Source organism: Mobula birostris, chromosome 28 (assembly GCF_030028105.1).
Source record: "Mobula birostris isolate sMobBir1 chromosome 28, sMobBir1.hap1, whole genome shotgun sequence".
In the NCBI taxonomy this organism is placed as follows: domain Eukaryota; kingdom Metazoa; phylum Chordata; class Chondrichthyes; order Myliobatiformes; family Myliobatidae; genus Mobula; species Mobula birostris.
This window is the reverse complement of record NC_092397.1, coordinates 39,170,320-39,191,791: the sequence shown is the minus strand read 5'-3', so window position 1 is coordinate 39,191,791 and position 21,472 is coordinate 39,170,320. Positions and strand designations below refer to the sequence as shown.

Genomic DNA, 21,472 nt, shown 5'->3' with positions numbered 1-21,472 from the left:
TAGAGAATAACAGATCCCTGGGAGTGGGTTACAGGCTGAGATCTAATCCGGGGTTCACAGGGTTTATATACAGAATAACAGATTCCCGGGAGTGGGTTACAGGCTGGGATCTAATCCGGGGGTTCACAGGGTTTATATAGAGAATAACAGATCCCTGGGAGTGGGTTACAGGCTGGGATCTAATCCGGGGGTTCACAGGGTTTATATACAGAATAACAGATCCCCGGGAGTGGGTTACAGGTGGGGATCTAACCCAGGGGTTCACAGGGTTTACATACAGAATAACAGATCCCAGGGAGTGGGTTACAGGCTGAGATCTAATCCGGGGGTTCAGAGGGTTTATATACAGAATAACAGATCCCTGGGAGTGGGTTACAGGCTGAGATCTAATCCGGGGGTTCAGAGGGTTTATATACAGAATAACAGATCCCTGGGAGTGGGTTACAGGCTGAGATCTAATCCGGGGTTCACAGGGTTTATATACAGAATAACAGATTCCCGGGAGTGGGTTACAGGCTGGGATCTAATCCGGGGGTTCACAGGGTTTATATAGAAAATAACAGATCCCTGGGAGTGGGTTACAGGCTGGGATCTAATCCGGGGGTTCACAGGGTTTATATACAGAATAACAGATCCCCGGGAGTGGGTTACAGGTGGGGATCTAACCCAGGGGTTCACAGGGTTTACATACAGAATAACAGATCCCAGGGAGTGGGTTACAGGCTGAGATCTAATCCGGGGGTTCAGAGGGTTTATATACAGAATAACAGATCCCTGGGAGTGGGTTACAGGCTGGGATCTAATCTGGGGGTTCAGAGGGTTTATATACAGAATAACAGATCCCCGGGAGTGGGTTACAGGCTGGGATCTAATCTGGGTGTTCACAGGGTTTATATACAGAATAACAGATCCTCGGGAGTGGGTTACAGGCTGAGATCTAATCCGGGGGTTCACAGGGTTTGTATACAGAATAACAGATCCCTGGGAGTGGGTTACAGGCTGGGATCTAATTCAGGGGTTCACAGGGTTTATATACAGAATAACAGATCCTTGGGAGTGGGTTACAGGCTGGGATCTAATCCGGGGGTTCACAGGGTTTATATACAGAATAACAGATCCCTGGGAGTGGGTTACAGGCTGGGATCTAATCCGGGGGTTCAGAGGGTTTATATACAGAATAACAGATCTCCGGGAGTGGGTTACAGGCTGAGATCTAATCCGGGGGTTCACAGGGATAATATACAGAATAACAGATCCCTGGGAGTGGGTTACAGGCTGGGATCTAATCCGGGGGTTCACAGTGTTTATATAGAGAATAACAGATCCCTGGGAGTGGGTTACAGGCTGAGATCTAATCCGGGGTTCACAGGGTTTATATACAGAATAACAGATCCCCAGGAGTGGGTTACAGGCTGGGATCTAACCCAGGGGTTCACAGGGTTTATATACAGAATAACAGATCCTTGGGAGTGGGTTACAGGCTGGGATCTAATCCGGGGGTTCACAGGGTTTATATAGAGAATAACAGATCCCTGGGAGTGGGTTACAGGCTGGGATCTAATCCGGGGGTTCAGAGGGTTTATATAGAGAATAACAGATCCCTGGGAGTGGGTTACAGGCTGGGATCTAATCCGGGGGTTCACAGGGTTTATATACAGAATAAAAGATTCCCGGGAGTGGGTTATAGGCTGGGATCTAATCCGGGGGTTCACAGGGATAATATACAGAATAACAGATCCCTGGGAGTGGGTTACAGGCTGGGATCTAATCCGGGGGTTCACAGGGTTTATATAGAGAATAACAGATCCCTGGGAGTGGGTTACAGGCTGGGATCTAATCCGGGGGTTCACAGGGTTTATATACAGAATAACAGATCCCCGGGAGTGGGTTACAGGTGGGGATCTAATCCGGGGGTTCACAGGGTTTTTATACAGAATAACAGATCCCCGGGAGTGGGTTACAGGCTGGGAGCTAATCCGGGGGTTCACAGGGTTTATATACAGAATAACAGATCCCCGGGAGTGGGTTACAGGCTGAGATCTAATCCGGGGGTTCACAGGGTTTGTATACAGAATAACAGATCCCTGGGAGTGGGTTACAGGCTGGGATCTAATTCAGGGGTTCACAGGGTTTATATATAGAATAACAGATCCTTGGGAGTGGGTTACAGACTGGGATCTAATCCGGGGGTTCACAGGGTTTATATACAGAATAACAGATCCCTGGGAGTGGGTTACAGGCTGGGATCTAATCCGGGGGTTCAGAGGGTTTATATACAGAATAACAGATCCCCGGGAGTGGGTTACAGGCTGGGATCTAACCCAGGGGTTCACAGGGTTTATATACAGAATAACAGATCCTTGGGAGTGGGTTACAGGCTGGGATCTAATCCGGGGGTTCACAGCGTTTATATAGAGAATAACATATCCCTGGGAGTGGGTTACAGGCTGGGATCTAATCTCGGGGTTCACAGGGTTTATATAGAGAATAACAGATCCCTGGCAGTGGGTTACAGGCTGGGATCTAATCTGGGGGTTCAGAGGGTTTATATACAGAATAGCAGATCCCCGGGAGTGGGTTACAGGCTGGGATCTAACCCGGGAGTTCACAGGGTTTATATAGAGAATAACAAATCCCTGGGAGAGGGTTACAGGCTGGGATCTAATCCAGGAGTTCTGGGGGTAGAGTCGATGTTGACAGGACCCATGTTGGTGTTTACACCCTGACGGACATCGATCGTGGCTGCACGATGAGGGAGCACTCACCCAGGGAGATGTTTTTCTTCTTCAGCTCGGAACCCAGCTCCTTCTCTGCGGTATCGAAGAGTTCCCGGATGGCCTCCATGTAGTCACCAGGGTTTAAGGGCAGGAGAGCGCTGTCCGCCAACCTTAGCAGGACATTCCCTGCTGTCCTTCCCACGGCTTGGTGACTGGTGAACCCTGTGGCGGAGAGGCAAGGGGTGAGGCCGGGCCTTGAATCGATCTATTGCCCTTCCTCAGGCTGAGAGCCCGTGTACCAGGCCTCAGGCTGGAGGCCCAGGAGCTTGGCTGGACGCTGAATGCTGGTGGAGATTAAACTGAACTGAAGGGCAAGGGTTGTCTCAGCATGGGGCACAGGTTGGCAGGAGAGCTTCCAAAGGGACAGGGGCCTTCATTTAAACATGGGTCAGTACTGCCCAGCCCAAATTACGATCCTCATTTCTCCTCCCACAGTGAGAGCCTCCCTCAGTACCACCCCCCCACAGTGTGACCCCCCCCTCAGTACCACCCCTCCCACAGTGTGACCCTCCCTCAGTACCACCCCTCCCACAGTGTGACCCTCCGTCGGTACCACCCCTCCCACAGTGTGACCCTCCCTCGGTACCACCCCTCCCACAGTGTGACTCTCCCTCGGTACCACCCCTCCCCCAGTGTGACCCCCCCTCAGTACCACCGCTCCCACAGTGTGACCCTCCCTCAGTACCACCCCTCCCACAGTGTGACCCTCCCTCAGTACCACCCCTCCCACAGTGTGACCCTCTGTCGATACCACCCCTCCCACAGTGTGACCCTTCCTCAGTACCACCCCTCCCACAGTGTGACCCTCCCTCGGTACCACCCCTCCCACAGTGTGATCCTCCCTCGGTAACACCCCTCCCACAGTGTGATCCTCCCTCAGTACCACCCCTCCCACAGTGTGACCCTCCCTCCCACAGTGTGACCCTCCCTCAGTACCGCCCTCCCACACTGTGACCCTCCCTCAGTACCGCTCTCCCACAGTGTTACCCTCCCTCAGTACCACCCTTCCCACAGTGTGACCCTCCATCAGTACCACCCCTCCCACAGTGTGACTCTCCCTCAGTACCACCCCTCCCACAGTGTGACCCTCCCTCGGTACCACCCCTCCCACAGTGTGATCCTCCCTCGGTACCACCCCTCCCACACTGTGACCCTTCCTCGGTACCACCCCTCCCACACTGTGACCCTCCCTCAGTACCGCCCTCCCACAGTGTGACCCTCCCTCAGTACCACCCTTCCCACACTGTGACCCTCCCTCAGTACCGCCCTCCCACAGTGTGACTCTCCCTCAGTACCACCCCTCCCACTGAATGTTGCTCCCTCACACTGCCCTCCCACCGACTCACAGCACCAACCAAGGGCAGTGTGTCCATGGGGAGTGACTGGACTGGGAGTATGCATCCACTTTTGACCCTCCCAACAATCCCTGTGTCTGGTTTGTAGCAGGGGGTGGGGATGGTCTCTGTACCTGGGTCGATGAAGCGAGAGGCGTAATCAAAGGTGTCAAATGCAGTGTGGTAGGCAGGGTAAATCCGGGCACTCGTTGCTGACTGGGGCAGGAGAGCAGAACAGAATGTGAGATGCATTCCCACTTCACACACACACACACACACACACAGACACACACACACACACACACACACACACACACACACACACACCACACACACAGAGACTCACACACACACAGGCTCACTCTCACTCACACACACACACAGACTCTTCTCACACACAGACACACTCTCACTCACACACACACAGACTCACTCTCACTCACACACACACACAGAGACTCACTCTCACTCACACACACACAGACTCACTCTCACACAGACTCACTCTCACTCACACACACACACAGACTCTTCTCACACACAGACACACACACACAGACTCACTCTCACTCACACACACACAGACTCACTCTCACTCACACACACACACAGAGACTCACTCTCACTCACACACACACAGACTCACTCTCACACAGACTCACTCTCACTCACACACACACACAGACTCTTCTCACACACAGACACACACACACAGACTCACTCTCACTCACACACACACAGACTCACTCTCACTCACACACACACACAGAGACTCACTCTCACTCACACACACACAGACTCACTCTCACACAGACTCACTCTCACTCACACACACACACAGACTCTTCTCACACACAGACACACACAGACTCACTCTCACTCACACACACACAGAGACTCACTCTCACTCACACACACACAGACTCACTCACACACAATCCACGCAGCCGTTACACCGGATGATCCTGTGACTGTCGGAGAGCCCAAGCGTGGAGGTGGGACTGTCTCACCCTGTCGAAGGTGTAGGCGATGTCCATGCAGCTGACCCCCAGGTAATGGAAGAAGGAGGCGTAGTCACTGCTTGCGCCCAGGGAAGCCATGCTGCAGAGAACAGACGTAGTTTAGAGAGGTCAGACTCTGTCTTGTGGGGAGGAAGGGGGTCGCAGACGAGGGCCCGTGGCCTGGGTTATGGTGCTGAAGCCTGTTGTGACTGTAACTAACTTTGGCGTCGCTACCCCAGGGAATCGCTGGCCCATTTATTCCCCTCCACGGATGCTGAGGTCCTCCAGCATTTTGTGTTTGTTCCCTTTGGGTGAATGGTATTTGGATTCAGGACCACGGGGTTTGCTCCGCTTGGGTCTCGGGACTCTCAGCATGGCTGTGTTTGAAGTCTCACTGTAGCCTGTGGCATGGCATGGGTAGTGTTTGGAACCAGGCATTTCACGTCAATGATTTGGATGGATTAGTAAATCTCTAGATTACACCAAAATTGGATGTGTAGTGGCCGTGGGATATGGGTGTTAACTGAAGCATTGAGCGTTTAGAACTGTTATTGTACCTGCCTCTAGCAATTCCTCTGGCAGACCTCCATCTGTTTAAAAAAATGTCTCCTTATTTTTAAAACGATTACCTTAAACTACTCTTCGATTCCCTTACCCTCAGAGTGCATTGACCCCATCTGTGCTCCTCTCCTCAGTCACCATTACTCCAAGAAAGAACTTCCTGGCCTGTCCAAACTCTCTCCATATCTCAGGTGGGTCCTGGCAATATCCTTGAACAAAAATTTACTGCACTTTTTCCACTTTAATCGAGTTCAAGTTGAATTATCATTCAACCCTATGTGAATACAGCCAAAGGAAACAGTGTTACTCTGGCACCAAGAGACAAAACACAAAACCAACAATCATACACAGCATAAAGCACATAGAAAACCTACAGCACGATACCGACAGCCCATTCCACACACTCACCACTCTCTGCGTAAAAAACTTACCCCTGACATCTCCTACTCCCCAGCACCTTAAAACTATGCCCTCTCGTGTTAGCCATTTCAGCGCTGGGAAAAAGCCTCTGACTATCCACATGATCAATGCCTCTCATCATCTCATACACCTCTATCAGGTCACCTCTCATCCTCTGTCGCTCCAAGGAGAAAAGGGCAAGTTCATTCAACCTATTCTCATAAGGCATCCTCCCCAATCCAGGCAACATCCTTGTAGATCTCCTATGCACCCTGTCTATGGTTTCCACGTCCTTCCTGTAGTGAGGCGACCAGAACTGAGCACAGTACTCCAAGTGGGGTCTGATCATGGTCCTATATAGCTGCAACATTACCTCTCAGCTCCTAAACTCAATCCCACGATTGATGAAGGCCAATACACTGTATACCTTCTTAACCACAGAGTCAACCTGTGCAGCAGCTTTGAGTGTCCTATGGACTCGGACCCCAAGATCCCTCTGATCCTCCACACTGCCAAGAGTCTTACCATTAATACTATATTCAACCATCATGTTTGACCTACCAAAATGAACCACCTCACACTTATCTGGGTTGAACTCCATCTGCCACTTCTCAGCCCAGTTTTGCATCCTATCAATGTTCTGCTGTAACCTCTGACAGCCCTCCACACTATCCACAACACTCCCAACCTTTGTGTCATCAGCAAATTTACTAACCCATCCCTTTGCTTCCTCATCCAGGTCATGTATAAAAATCACGAAGAATACGGGTCCCAGAACAGATCCCTGAGGCACACCACTGGTCACCGACCTCCATGCAGAATATGATCTGTATACAACCGCTCTCTGCCTTCTGTGGGCAAGCCAGTTCTGGATCCACAAAGCAATGTCCCCATGGAAACCATGCCTCCTTACTTTCTCAATAAGACTTGCATGGGGTACCTTGTCAAATGCCTTGCTGAAATCCATATACACTACATCCACTGCTCTACCCTCATCAATGTGTTTAATCACATCCTCAAAAAATTCAATCAGGCTCATAATGCACGACCTACTTTTGACAAAGTCATGCTGACTACTCCTAATCATATTATACCTCTCCAAATGTTCATAAATCCTACCTCTCAGGATCTTCTCCATCAACTTACCAACCACTGAAGTAAGACTCACTGGTCTATAATTTCCTGGACTGTCCCTACTCCCTTTCGTGAATAAGGGAACAACATCAGCAACACTCCAATCCTCCGGAACTTCTCCCATCCTCATTGATGATGCAAAGATCATCGCCAGAGGCTCAACAAGCTCCTCCCTCAACTCCTACATCTTGTCCGGTCCCGGTGACTTATCCAACTTGATGCTTTCCAAAGCTCCAGCACATCCTCTTTATTAATATCTACATGCTCAAGCTTTTCAGTCCACTGTAAGTCATCCCTACGATTGCCAAGATCCTTTTCCGTAGTGAATACTGAAGCAAAGTATTCATTAAGTACCTCTGCTATTTCCTCCGGTTCCATACACACTTTTCCACTGTCACACTTGGTTGGTCCTATTCTCTCACGTCTTATCCTCTTGCTCTTCACACACTTGTAGAATGCCTTGGGGTTTTCCTTAATCCTGTCCATCAAGGCCTTCTCATGGCCCCTTCTGGCTCTCCTAATTTCATTCTTATGCTCCTTCCTGCTAGCCTTATAATCTTCTAGATCTCTATCATTACCTAGTTTTTAGAACCTTTCATAAGCTCTTCTTTTCTTCTTGACTAGATTTACAACAGCCTTTGTACACCACTGTTCCTGTACCCTACCATCCTTTCCCTGTCTCATTGGGATGTACCTATGCAGAACTCCACGCAAATATCCCCTGAACATTTGCCACATTTCTTCCGTACGTTTCCCTGAGAACATCTGTTTCCAATTTATGCTTCCAAGTTCCTGCCTGATAACCTCATATTTCCCCTTACTCCAATTAAACACTTTCCTAACTTGTCTGTTCCTATCCCTCTCCCTATGGTAAAGGAAATAGAATTGTGATCACTATCTCCAAAATGCTCTCCCACTGAGAGACCTGACACCTGACCAGGTTCATTTCCCAATACAAGATGAAGAACAGCCTCTCCTCTTGTAGGCTTATCTACATATTGTGTCAAAAAACCTTCCTGAACACACCTAACAAACTCCACCCCATCTAAACCCCTCACTCTAGGGAGATGTCAATCAATATACGGGAAATTAAAATCTCCCACCACAAAAACCCTGTTATTATTACACCTTTCCAGAATCTGTCTCCCTATCTCCTCGTTGATATCTTGTTACTATTCGGCGGCCTATAAAAAACACCCAGTCGTGTGATTGACCCTTCCTGTTCCTAAACTCCACCCACAGAGACTCAGTAGACAATCCCTCCATGACTTCCTCCTTTTCTGCAGCCGTGACACTATCTCTGATCAACAGTGCCACGCCCCCACCTCTATTGCCTCCCTCCCTGTCCTGAAACATCTAAAGCCTGGCACTTGGAGTAACCATTCCTGCCCCTGAGCCATCCAAGTCTCTGTAATGGCCACCACATCATAGCAACACAGATAGGACCACAGTCACACAACAATAATCTAGTCCAAGTCCCCAAGTCCATGAATGTTGCAGCAGTCTGCAGTCAAACACAATGCATCTTGTCTTCTGCTGACCGAACACTGGGGGGCAGCACTGACTCCAGGATGGACGCTGTGCCTCAGTGCCTCCGACTCTCCAATCGAGTGCACCAACTCTGACCCCACTGTCTTGGAGGGGGGGGGGGGGCGCTGCAAACAGGTTTCACCGCAGCTTGGGGCCCAGTCCTTGCTACGATCGAGGCCATGCAGTTCCGCCACTGTCCAGTAAATCAGTGAGCATTTCACATTAACAATGTCCAACAGGGTCCTGCCCTCATAAGAAAAGTGACTGAAGAGAGGACCGCATTGCTGCCCACACCAAGTCCAGCTCCTTCCGTTTCTCTGCCAACGAGCACCTCGCTGATGGGGCAGGCCTGCAGTACCTTAAGCTGCTAGTGTCTTGTGATTGTCGCAAATATGTTTTAAAAAAGGCCATAGCACCTTCGGACGCCTCCACAGAAGGTCTGTGCCCAAGCGCACCACCATCTTACCCGAATAAAATCTTCCCTGGAGCTGAATGCCAGAACTGAATGCAAGTGTGGCCTGACCAGAATCCTGTAGATCAGTGAGATAACATCCTAACTTCTGCACACAGTGCTCTGACTAATCCAGTCACGAATCAAGGATCAGTATTATTTCCTAGGTAGATACAGTCCTGTACAAAAGTTTTACACATGTTTATATAACTGGGCTATATAGCTTTTACACAGTACAGTACTGTAGTAATTTTATGTATTGCTGCCACAAAAAAAAAACAAATTTCCTGACATATGTGAGTGATGATAAACCTGATTCTGATCTGGGTCTCTGTTGTGGACTGAAAGTGGGAAGGGGGCAGGGAGAGGGGAATCATGGTTGGGAAAAGGGGAAGGGAGAGGGGAGGGAGCAGGAAGCACCAGAGAGACATTCTGTAATGATCAATAAACCAATTGTTTGGAATCAAATGACCTTGCCTGGTGTCTCAGGGCTGGGTGTGTCTGTACCTACCCCTGACACTCCTTCTCTGCCCCCTGTCCCTCACCCCTCCCACGGTGCCCCACCCTCACCATTCCCAACATCCTTTACTCCCACCAGATTTACAAACTCGCTCTCCACTCCACATTGACAAATACAGGACTGTGTGAAAGTCTCAGGCACGCTGGGTGTATATATGTGCCCAAGACTTTGCACAGTGCTGTACGGGTTAGAGTCAGTGAGTCACACCACAGAAACAGGCCCTTCAGCCAGCTGACCAAACGAGTTCCACTTGCCTGCATATCCGTCCAATCCTCTCCTGTCCAAATGTCTATTAAACGTTCTAATTGTAGCCGCCTCCACCGCTTCCTCTGGCAGCTTGATCCCCATTCCCACCACCCTCTGAGTGGAAAAGCTTCCCCCTCAGGTCTCCCTTAAATCCTCCCCTTCCCATCTTAAACCTGTGCCCTCTACTTTTCGACTCCTCTACCGTGGAACAAGGACTGCAAGCATTCTTCTTTCTGTCTCTGCCTCTCGCAATTTTATAAGCTTCCGCAACTCCGTGGGCTCTGTGCCCTCCAGGGAAAGCAGCCCCAGCCTGTCCGCGTTCTGCTGTTGTCTCAACCCCTCCTGGTCCCAGGAACATCCCAGCGAGTCCTCCCTGCGCCCTCTCCCTGCTGGGTGACCAGAACTGTGCACGTCACTACCAGTGTGATCCCGCCAACACCCAGAACTGTGCACGTCACTGCCACTGTGATCCCGCCAACACCCAGAACTGTGCACAACACTGCCAGTGCGATCCCGCCAACACCCAGAACTGTGCACGTCACTACCAGTGTGATCCCGCCAACACCCAGAACTGTGCACGTCACTGCCAGTGTGACCCCGCCAACACCCAGAACTGTGCACGTCACTGCCAGTGCGATCCCGCCAACACCCAGAACTGTGCACGTAGCTGCCACTGTGATCCCGCCAACACCCAGAACTGTGCACATCACTGCCAGTGCGATCCCGCCAACACCCAGAACTGTGCACGTCACTGCCAGTGCGATCCCGCCAACACCCAGAACTGTGCACGTCACTGCCACTGTGATCCCGCCAACACCCAGAACTGTGCACGACACTGCCAGTGTGATCCCGCCAACACCCAGAACTGTGCACGTCACTGCCAGTGTGATCCCGCCAACACCCAGAACTGTGCACGTCACTGCCAGTGCGATCCCGCCAACACCCAGAACTGTGCACGACACTGCCAGTGTGATCCCGCCAACACCCAGAACTGTGCACGTCACTGCCAGTGTGATCCCGCCAACACCCAGAACTGTGCACGTCACTGCCAGTGTGATCCCGCCAACACCCAGAACTGTGCACGTCACTGCCAGTGTGACCCCGCCAACACCCAGAACTGCGCACGTCACTGCCAGTGTGATCCCGCCAACACCCAGAACTGTGCACGTCACTGCCTGTGCGATCCCGCCAACACCCAGGACTGTGCACGTCACTGCCAGTGCGATCCCGCCGACGCCCAGAACTGTGCATGACACTGCCAGTGTGATCCCGCCAACACCCAGAACTGTGCACGTCACTGCCAGTGTGACCCTGCCAACACCCAGAACAGCGCACGTCACTGCCAGTGTGACCCCGCCAACACCCAGAACTGCGCACGTCACTGCCACTGTGATCCCGCGAACACCCAGATCTGTGCACGGCACTGTCACTGTGATCCCGCCAACACCCAGAACTGTGCACGACACTGCCAGTGCGATCCCGCCAACACCCAGATCTGTGCACGGCACTGTCACTGTGATCCCGCCAACACCCAGAACTGTGCACGTCACTGCCAGTGCGATCCCGCCAACACCCAGAACTGTGCACGTCACTGCCAGTGCGATCCCGCCAACACCCAGAACTGTGCACGTCACTGCCAGTGCGATCCCGCCAACACCCAGTACTGTGCACGTCACTGCCAGTGCGATCCCGCCAACACCCAGAACTGTGCACGACACTGCCAGTGTGATTCAGCCAACACCCAGAACTGTGCACAACACTGCCAGTGTGATCCCGCCAACACCCAGAACTGTGCACGGCACTGCCAGTGTGATCCCGCCAACACCCAGAACTGTGCACGTCACTGCCACTGTGATCCCGCCAACACCCAGAACTGTGCACGACACTGCCAGTGTGATTCAGCCAACACCCAGAACTGTGCACAACACTGCCAGTGTGATCCCGCCAACACCCAGAACTGTGCACGGCACTGCCAGTGTGATCCCGCCAACACCCAGAACTGTGCACGTCACTGCCACTGTGATCCCGCCAACACCCAGAACTGTGCACGTCACTGCCAGTGCGATCCCGCCAACACCCAGAACTGTGCACGACACTGCCAGTGTGATCCCGCCAACACCCAGAACTGTGCACGTCACTGCCAGTGTGATCCCGCCAACACCCAGAACTGTGCACAACACTGCCACTGTGATCCCGCCAACGCCCAGAACTGTGCACGACACTGCCAGTGTGACCCCGCCAACACCCAGAACTGTGCACAACACTGCCAGTGCGATCCCGCCAACACCCAGAACTGTGCACGTCACTGCCAGTGCGATCCCGCCAACACCCAGAACTGTGCACGTCACTGCCAGTGCGATCCCGCCAACACCCAGTACTGTGCACAACACTGCCAGTGTGATCCCGCCAACACCCAGAACTGTGCACATCACTGCCAGTGTGATCCCGCGAACACCCAGAACTGTGCACGTCACTGCCAGTGTGATCCTGCCAACACCCAGAACTGCGCACTTCACTGCCACTGTGATTCCGCCAACACCCAGAACTGTGCACATCACTGCCAGTGTGATCCCGCCAACACCCAGAACTGCGCACGACACTGCCTGTGTGATCCCGCGAACACCCAGAACTGTGTACGGCACTGCCAGTGTGATCCCGCCAACGCCCAGAACTGTGCACGTCACTGCCAGTGCGATCCCGCCAACACCCAGAACTGTGCACAACACTGCCAGTGCGATCCCGCCAACACCCAGAACTGTGCACGTCACTGCCAGTGCGATCCCACCAACACCCAGAACTGTGCACGTCACTGCCAGTGCGATCCCGCGAACACCCAGTACTGTGCACAACACTGCCAGTGTGATCCCGCCAACACCCAGAACTGTGCACATCACTGCCAGTGTGATCCCGCGAACACCCAGAACTGTGCACGTCACTGCCAGTGTGATCCTGCCAACACCCAGAACTGCGCACTTCACTGCCACTGTGATTCCGCCAACACCCAGAACTGTGCACATCACTGCCAGTGTGATCCCGCCAACACCCAGAACTGCGCACGACACTGCCTGTGTGATCCCGCGAACACCCAGAACTGTGTACGGCACTGCCAGTGTGATCCCGCCAACGCCCAGAACTGTGCACGTCACTGCCAGTGCGATCCCGCCAACACCCAGAACTGTGCACGTCACTGCCACTGCGATCCCGCCAACACCCAGAACTGTGCACGACACTGCCAGTGTGATCCCGCCAACACCCAGAACTGTGCACGTCACTGTCAGTGTGATCCCGCCAACACCCAGAACTGTGCACGTCACTGTCAGTGTGATCCCGCCAACACCCAGAACTGTGCACGTCACTGCCACTGTGATCCCGCCAACACCCAGAACTGTGCACGACACTGCCAGTGTGATCCCGCCAACACCCAGAACTGTGCATGACACTGCCAGTGTGATCCCGCCAACACCCAGAACTGTGCACGTCACTGCCACTGTGATCCCGCCAACACCCAGAACTGTGCACGTCACTGCCAGCGTGATCCCACCAACACCCAGAACTGTGCACAACACTGCCAGTGTGATCCCGCCAACGCCCAGAACTGTGCACGGCACTGCCAGTGTGATCCCGCCAACGCCCAGAACTGTGCACGGCACTGCCAGTGTGATCCCGCCAACACCCAGAACTGTGCACGTCACTGCCACTGTGATCCCGCCAACACCCAGAACTGTGCACGTCACTGCCAGTGCGACCCCGCCAACACCCAGAACTGTGCACGTCACTGCCAGTGTGATCCCGCCAACACTCAATACTGTGCACGTCACTGCCAGTGTGATCCCGCCAACACTCAATACTGTGCACGTCACTGCCAGTGTGATCCCGCCAACACCCAGAACTGTGCACGACACTGCCAGTGTGATCCCGCCAACACTCAATACTGTGCACGTCACTGCCAGTGTGATCCCGCCAACACTCAATACTGTGCACGTCACTGCCAGTGTGATCCCGCCAACACCCAGAACTGTGCACGACACTGCCAGTGTGATCCCGCCAACACCCAGAACTGTGCACGTCACTGCCAGTGTGATCCCGCCAACACCCAGAACTGTGCACATCACTGCCAGTGTGACCCCGCCAACACCCAGAACTGTGCACGTCACTGCCAGTGGGATCCCGCCAACACCCAGAACTGTGCACGTCACTGCCAGTGCGATCCCGCCAACACCCAGAACTGTGCACGGCACTGCCAGTGTGATCCCGCCAACACCCAGAACTGTGCACATCACTGCCAGTGTGACCCCGCCAACACCCAGAACTGTGCATGACACTGCCAGTGTGATCCCGCCAACACCCAGAACTGTGCACATCACTGCCAGTGTGACCCCGCCAACACCCAGAACTGTGCACGATACTGCCAGTGTGACCCCGCCAACACCCAGAACTGTGCACGTCACTGCCAGTGTGACCCCGCCAACACCCAGAACTGTGCACGTCACTGCCAGTGTGATCCCGCCAATACCGAGAACTGCGCACGTCACTGCCAGTGCGATCCCGCCAACACCCAGAACTGTGCACGACACTGTCAGTGTGATCCTGCCAACACCCAGTACTGTGCACGTCACTGCCAGTGTGACCCCGCCAACGCCCAGAACTGTGCACGACACTGCCAGTGTGATCCCGCCAACACCCAGAACTGTGCACGTCACTGTCAGTGTGATCCTGCCAACACCCAGTACTGTGCACATAACTGCCAGTGTGACCCCGCCAACGCCCAGAACTGTGCACGTCACTGCCAGTGTGACCCCGCCAACACCCAGATCTGTGCACGAGACGGCCAGTGTGATCCCGCCAACGCCCAGAACTGTGCACGTCACTGCCACTGTGATCCCGCCAACACCCAGAACTGTGCACGTCACTGCCAGTGTGATCCCGCCAACACCCAGAACTGTGCACGTCACTGCCACTGTGATCCCGCCAACACCCAGAACTGTGCACAACACTGCCACTGTGATCCCGCCAACACCCAGAACTGTGCACGACACTGCCAGTGTGATCCCGCCAACACCCAGAACTGTGCATGACACTGCCAGTGTGATCCCGCCAACACCCAGAACTGTGCACGTCACTGCCAGTGTGATCCCGCCAACGCCCAGAACTGTGCACGGCACTGCCAGTGTGATCCCGCCAACACCCAGAACTGTGCACGTCACTGCCACTGTGATCCCGCCAACACCCAGAACTGTGCACGTCACTGCCAGTGCGACCCCGCCAACACCCAGAACTGTGCACGTCACTGCCAGTGTGATCCCGCCAACACTCAATACTGTGCACGTCACTGCCAGTGTGATCCCGCCAACACTCAATACTGTGCACGTCACTGCCAGTGTGATCCCGCCAACACCCAGAACTGTGCACGACACTGCCAGTGTGATCCCGCCAACACTCAATACTGTGCACGGCACCGCCAGTGTGATCCCGCCAACACCCAGAACTGTGCACGTCACTGCCAGTGTGATCCCGCCAACACCCAGAACTGTGCACATCACTGCCAGTGTGACCCCGCCAACACCCAGAACTGTGCACGTCACTGCCAGTGGGATCCCGCCAACACCCAGAACTGTGCACGTCACTGCCAGTGCGATCCCGCCAACACGCAGAACTGTGCACGGCACTGCCAGTGTGACCCCGCCAACACCCAGAACTGTGCACGTCACTGCCAGTGGGATCCCGCCAACACCCAGAACTGTGCACGTCACTGCCAGTGTGACCCCGCCAACACCCAGAACTGTGCACGACACTGTCAGTGTGATCCTGCCAACACCCAGTACTGTGCACGTCACTGCCAGTGTGATCCCGCCAACACCCAGAACTGCGCACGTCACTGCCAGTGTGACCCCGCCAACACCCAGAACTGTGCACGTCACTGCCACTGTGATCCCGCCAACACCCAGAACTGTGCACAACACTGCTAGTGTGATCCCGCCAACACCTCTGACATGACGTCCCAACTCTGGTGCTCAGAGCCCTGACTGGTGAAAGCTTGCAGTGCAACGTTAGGAAGAGACCAGATGGCCATGGCAAGCTTACAATGGGATGAGGCTGTGATGAGCACTCGTGCGGTTGGAATACTTCATCCAGTTACTGTAGACGGTCAGGTCTGTGTGTCCGGGCGCTGGGACCTAGGGCCAAAGAAAAACCACACTGTGAAACCCTGAGCTTGGTGCAAGGACAAGATGGAGACCTGTATCTCCCATTGGTATGAGGCACTCACCCAAACCCAAATCGGAAGTTCAGGAGAGGTTTCTGCACTGATGGAGGTGGTGAGGAGCACGGACCTCTGTAGCAAACAGGGGCTATTCAGCCTGTCCTCCCATGCTAGCTCAATGGAGCATCTCTCCGATTAGTTGCCCTGTCTTGTTCATTCCTCGTAGCCTCAGGGAACCACTTTCCCAGTCCCTTATTAGTTATGGATTCATCCAGCATGGAAAGAGGCCTTTCAGCCCATTAGCTCTCTGCTGTACATCAACCACCCACTTACACAATCCCAAATGATACTGCACACAGTCCCATCAGCTTTTGCGATTCTCTACCTCTATTGTAAAGCTGTGCCCTCTGCTCCTAGACTCCCCCACTATAGGAAACATCCTACCACATCCACTCTATCTGTGTCCTCTGCTCCTAGACTCCCCCACTATAGGAAACATCCTCTCCACATCCACTATATCTGTGTCCTCTGGTCCTAGACTCCTCCACTACAGGAAACATCCTCTCCACATCCACTCTATCTGTGTCCTCTGGTCCTAGACTCCCCCACTATCGGAAACATCCTCTCCACATCCACTCTATCTGTGTCCTCTGGTCCTAGACTCCCCCATTATAGGAAACATCCTCTCCACATCCACTCTATCTGTGTCCTCTGGTCCTAGACTCCCCCACTATTGGAAACATCCTCTCCACATCCACTCTTTCTGTGTTAACCCTTTCGTTCTTAGATAAAGGGCCCAAAACTGCTCACATGCTGTGACCTTATGAAGCCTCAGTATTAGATCCTTGCTTTTATATTCTAGTCCTCTCGAAATGAATGCTAAGATTGCATTTGCCTTCCTCACCACCGACTCGACCTCAAATTAACCTTTAGGGAATCCTGCATGGGGACTCCCAGGTCCCTTTGTACCTCGGATTCTTAAATTTTCTCCCGATTTAGATAATAGTCTACGCCTTTGTTTCTTCTTGCAAAGTGCATGACCTCATTCCATTTCTCTCCTCTTTGCCCATTCTCTCAACCTCGGTCTATCTGAACACATGAAGGGTGACCGGCCCACCCTTTCCCTCTGCTTCTGCCACCCACTCACCCCTCGGGTTCTTACAGAGTCAGCCAATACAGAAATAGGCCATTCAGCCTCGCTATACTAGTCCCTTTTGCCTGTGTTTGGCCCACATCCCTCCGAAACAGACCTGGAGCACGTGGTCCCCTTCAGTTAGTGGTTGGTTCTCCTGCTCTAAACCTCTCCTACCCATACGGCTGATCACGTGTCTTTTTAAAGATTGTAATTGTACTCAGCTCAACCATCCCCTCTGATTCCACAGACCCACCAACCTCTAGGTGGAGTAATTGTCCAATTTAAACCTCTCCCCTCCCACTGTAAACCTGTGCTCTCAATCCCACAACCTGGGGAAAAAGCTGTGTCTGTGCCCCTCGCAACTTTATACACCTCTGTAAGGTCACCCCTCAGTCTCCTGCGCCCCGAGAATCTTATCTGCACTCTTTCTGGTCGAATGAGCTCCTCTCTTTAACTGGGCAACCAGAACTGCGCACGGTACTCCGGGTGTGGCCTCAGCAATAACCTGTACAGCTACAGATAAAGCTTTGGGGATTGGATTTGTTTGTTGCATGTACATTAAAGCGTCACAAATATACGGGGGGGGGGAGCATAGCATTCCCACATCTCACCAATCCTAACCTTTGGAATGTGGGGACAAACCAGAGCAGCTGGAGGAAATGCACGCGGTCACGGGGAGAACGTGTAGACAATGCTGGGTATTGAACTCCCAATACCTATAAGGTATTGCCTTTGTTCCCCAAAGAAACTTAGAAGCAACAGAAATGTGGTGTCTTGGAAGGATGCTGAAAATATCATATAGAGATAGCGTAAGTAATCAGACAGTACTCCAACGTCCCATACAAAAAGATCTTTAATGTGAACATTAAATGAGAGGAAACTTGAATTCCTGGGCCATGTCATCAGAAAGGGAGAAACAGAATGCCTTACAAAGCCGTATGCCTGGGATACGTGGTAGAGGAAGGCGAAGAAGAAAATATATGGACACTGTGAAAGAACTGACTGATCTAAGTGTGTGGGATATCACTGACGCTGCGAGGGGTCGTTCGATGTGGAGAGCCAAGCGATTGTGTAATGCACAGGAAGAAGAAGAAACTGTAAGGTGTTGCACTAAATGTTCTGCTATCCTGCCACCCCACAAACTACCATCCCAGCGTTTATACTTAACGCCCTGACTGATGAAGGCCAGTCTTCATCACACCCCATCTGTCTCTAATGCAGTGACCAGAGAAACACGTAACAGTTCTGTGCAAATCTCATATATATACATATCTAGGGTGTCTACGACGTTTACACAGTACTGTAGTAATTTGATGTGTTGCAGTGTACTGCTGCCACAAAAAGAAACAAATTCCATGACATCTGTGAGAGATGATAAACCTGATTCTGATCTGGGTCTCTGTTGTGGACTGAGAGTGGGAAGGGGGCAGGGAGAGGGGAATCATGGTTGGGAAAAGGGGAAGGGAGAGGGGAGGGAGCGGGAAGCACCAGAGAGACATTCTGTAATGATCAATAAACCAATTGTTTGGAATCAAATGACCTTGCCTGGTGTCTCAGGGCTGGGTGTGTCTGCACCCACCCCGGACACTCCTTCTCTGCCACCTGTCCCTCACCCCTCCCACGGTGCCCCACCCTCACCATTCCCCAACATCCTTTGCTCCCGCCAGATTTACAAACTCGCTCTCCGCTCCACGTTGACAAATACAGTACTGTGTGAAAGCCTTAGGCACCTTCGCTACATATATGTGCCTGAGACCTATGCACAGTTCTGTACTTGATCTATCAGGCCTGCACAGGCAGGTTCTTCCCGGTTTTTACCCAGCTGATAGAAGTCAGAAACAGGTGAATTGATTATGGGGAACAAGGACATGGCAGACCAATTGAAAAATTACTTTTGTTCTGTCTTTACTAAGGAGGACATAAATAATCTTCTGGAAATAGTAGGGGACAGAGGGTCCAGTGAGATGGAGGAACTGAGCGAAATACATGTTAGTAGGGAAGTGGTGTTGGGTAAATTGAAGGGATTAAAGGCAGATAAATCCCCAGGGCCAGATGGTCTGCATCCCAGAGTGCTTAAGGAGGTAGCCCAAGAAATAGTGGATGCATTAGTGATAATTTTTCAAAACTCTTTAGATTCTGGATTAGTTCCTGAGGATTGGAGGGTGGCTAATGTAACCCCACTTTTTAAAAAAGGAGGGAGAGAGAAACCGGGGAATTATAGACTGGTTAGCCTAACATCGGTGGTGGGGAAACTGCTAGAGTCAGTTATCAAAGATGTGATAACAGCACATTTGGAAAGCGGTGAAATCATCGGACAAAGTCAGCATGGATTTGTGAAAGGAAAATCATGTCTGACCAACCTCATTGAATTTTTTGAGAATGTAACTAGTAGAGTGGATAGGGGAGAACCAGTGGATGTGGTATATTTGGATTTTCAAAAGGCTTTTGACAAGGTCCCACACAGGAGATTAGTGTGCAAACTTAAAGCACACGGTATTGGGGGTAAGGTATTGGTGTGGGTGGAGAGTTGGTTAGCAGACAGGAAGCAAAGAGTGGGAATAAACGGGACCTTTTCAGAATGGCAGACAGTGACTAGTGGGGTACCGCAAGGCTCAGTGCTGGGACCCCAGTTGTTTACAATATATATTAATGACTTGGATGAGGGAATTAAATGCAGCATCTCCAAGCTTGCAGATGACGTGAAGCCGGGCGGCAGTGTTAGCTGTGAGGAGGATGCAGGGTGACATGGATAGTTTAGGTTGTGCCAACCTGTTGTTACGGCCTAGCCCCATTGAACTAGGCCAGGGCCTCAGCCCTCCACACCCTCCCATCCACGTACCTGTCCAAACTTCCACACCCTCCTATCCACGTACCTGTCCAAACTTCCACACCCTCCCATCCACGTACCTGTCCAAACTTCCACACCCTCCTATCCACGTACCTGTCCAAACTTCCACACCCTCCCATCCACGTACCTGTCCAAACTTCCACACCCTCCCATCCACGTACCTGTCCAAACTTCTCTTAAACGTTGAAATCGAGCTCGCATCCACACTCTCACCCTTAACCCATGACCATTGGTTGTAGTCCCAGCAAATCCCAGTGGAAAAAGCCTGCTTGCATTTACCCTATCTATACCCTCTATACCATCAAATTTGGTCTCCATTGCAAACCTTTAAATGTGACTGATATGTTCTCAAGCAGTGATGAGATTGTCCAAGTCAGTTCCCAGGCCACTGACCAGCCTTCGTTGCTGGACATCTGCCTCTCCGGTCACCGACTTACAAAAAGTCTCTGCTTCCACTTGACAGGGAGGTTAGTTTCAATGCATGGGATGGGGAGGAGCGAAAAGGCAGGGAGAGGAGTAGGTGGCGATAGGGAAATATACGGAGAGGACTCTGGCGTGCGGAAAATGCTCGACGTACCTCCTTTGCTGCGTCAAACATGACCTTCTGCACAATTGGAGATCCCAGGGCCCGCAGGGTGGCATTAGCTGAATCCGAGAGCAGGAGAGAAAACGGTCAGAGAGAGAATGGGCTGCGCTTCCCACAACTCCCCCTCTCATTTCAACCCCTTGTTGGGGGGAGTGATCACAATCCCCCCTCCTCACCCTCCTCACCCACACGCCTTCAAAAACAACTGGTCTGGGGAGCAGCTGGATGGAAAGAAATGGGGCAAGGGGGGCTGGGGAGAGTAGTGGACAGGAAGAGGGAGGGGAAGAGAGTTAGAGTATGGGGCAGGAGGTGGAGGGGACTGAGGTACAGTATGGGGTAGGAGGTGGAGGGGACTGAGGTACAGTATGGGGTAGAAGGTGGAGGGGACTGAGGTACAGTATGGGGCAGGAGGTGGAGGACACTGAGGTACAGTATGGGGCAGGAGGTGGAGGGGACTGAGGTACAGTATGGGGTAGGAGGTGGAGGACACTGAGGTACAGTATGGGGCAGGAGGTGGAGGGGACTGAGGTACAGTATGGGGCAGGAGGTGGAGGGGACCGAGGCACAGTATGGGGCAGGAGGTGGAGGGGACTGAGGTACAGTATGGGGCAGGAGGTGGAGGGGACCGAGGCACAGTATGGGGCAGGAGGTGGAGGGGACTGAGGCACAGTATGGGGCAGGAGTTGGAGGGGACTGAGGTACAGTATGGGGCAGGAGGTGGAGGGGACTGAGGTACAGTATGGGGCAGGAG

The 21,472-nt window shown here is 52.6% G+C and overlaps 1 protein-coding gene across 1 annotated transcript in view; it reads right to left on the bottom strand.

Annotated features, from left to right (window-relative positions):
• Nucleotides 1–21,472, bottom strand: part of naaladl1 (N-acetylated alpha-linked acidic dipeptidase like 1) — a 152,908-nt gene that overhangs the window by 15,355 nt on the left and 116,081 nt on the right. The window contains exons 14-18 of the mRNA XM_072245914.1: nt 20,713–20,780; nt 16,035–16,126; nt 5,122–5,212; nt 4,246–4,327; nt 2,766–2,939 (exon numbers count right to left, since the gene is read on the bottom strand). Coding sequence (XP_072102015.1) covers nt 2,766–2,939; nt 4,246–4,327; nt 5,122–5,212; nt 16,035–16,126; nt 20,713–20,780 — 507 coding nt within the window. The remainder of the gene's footprint in view (nt 1–2,765; nt 2,940–4,245; nt 4,328–5,121; nt 5,213–16,034; nt 16,127–20,712; nt 20,781–21,472) is intronic.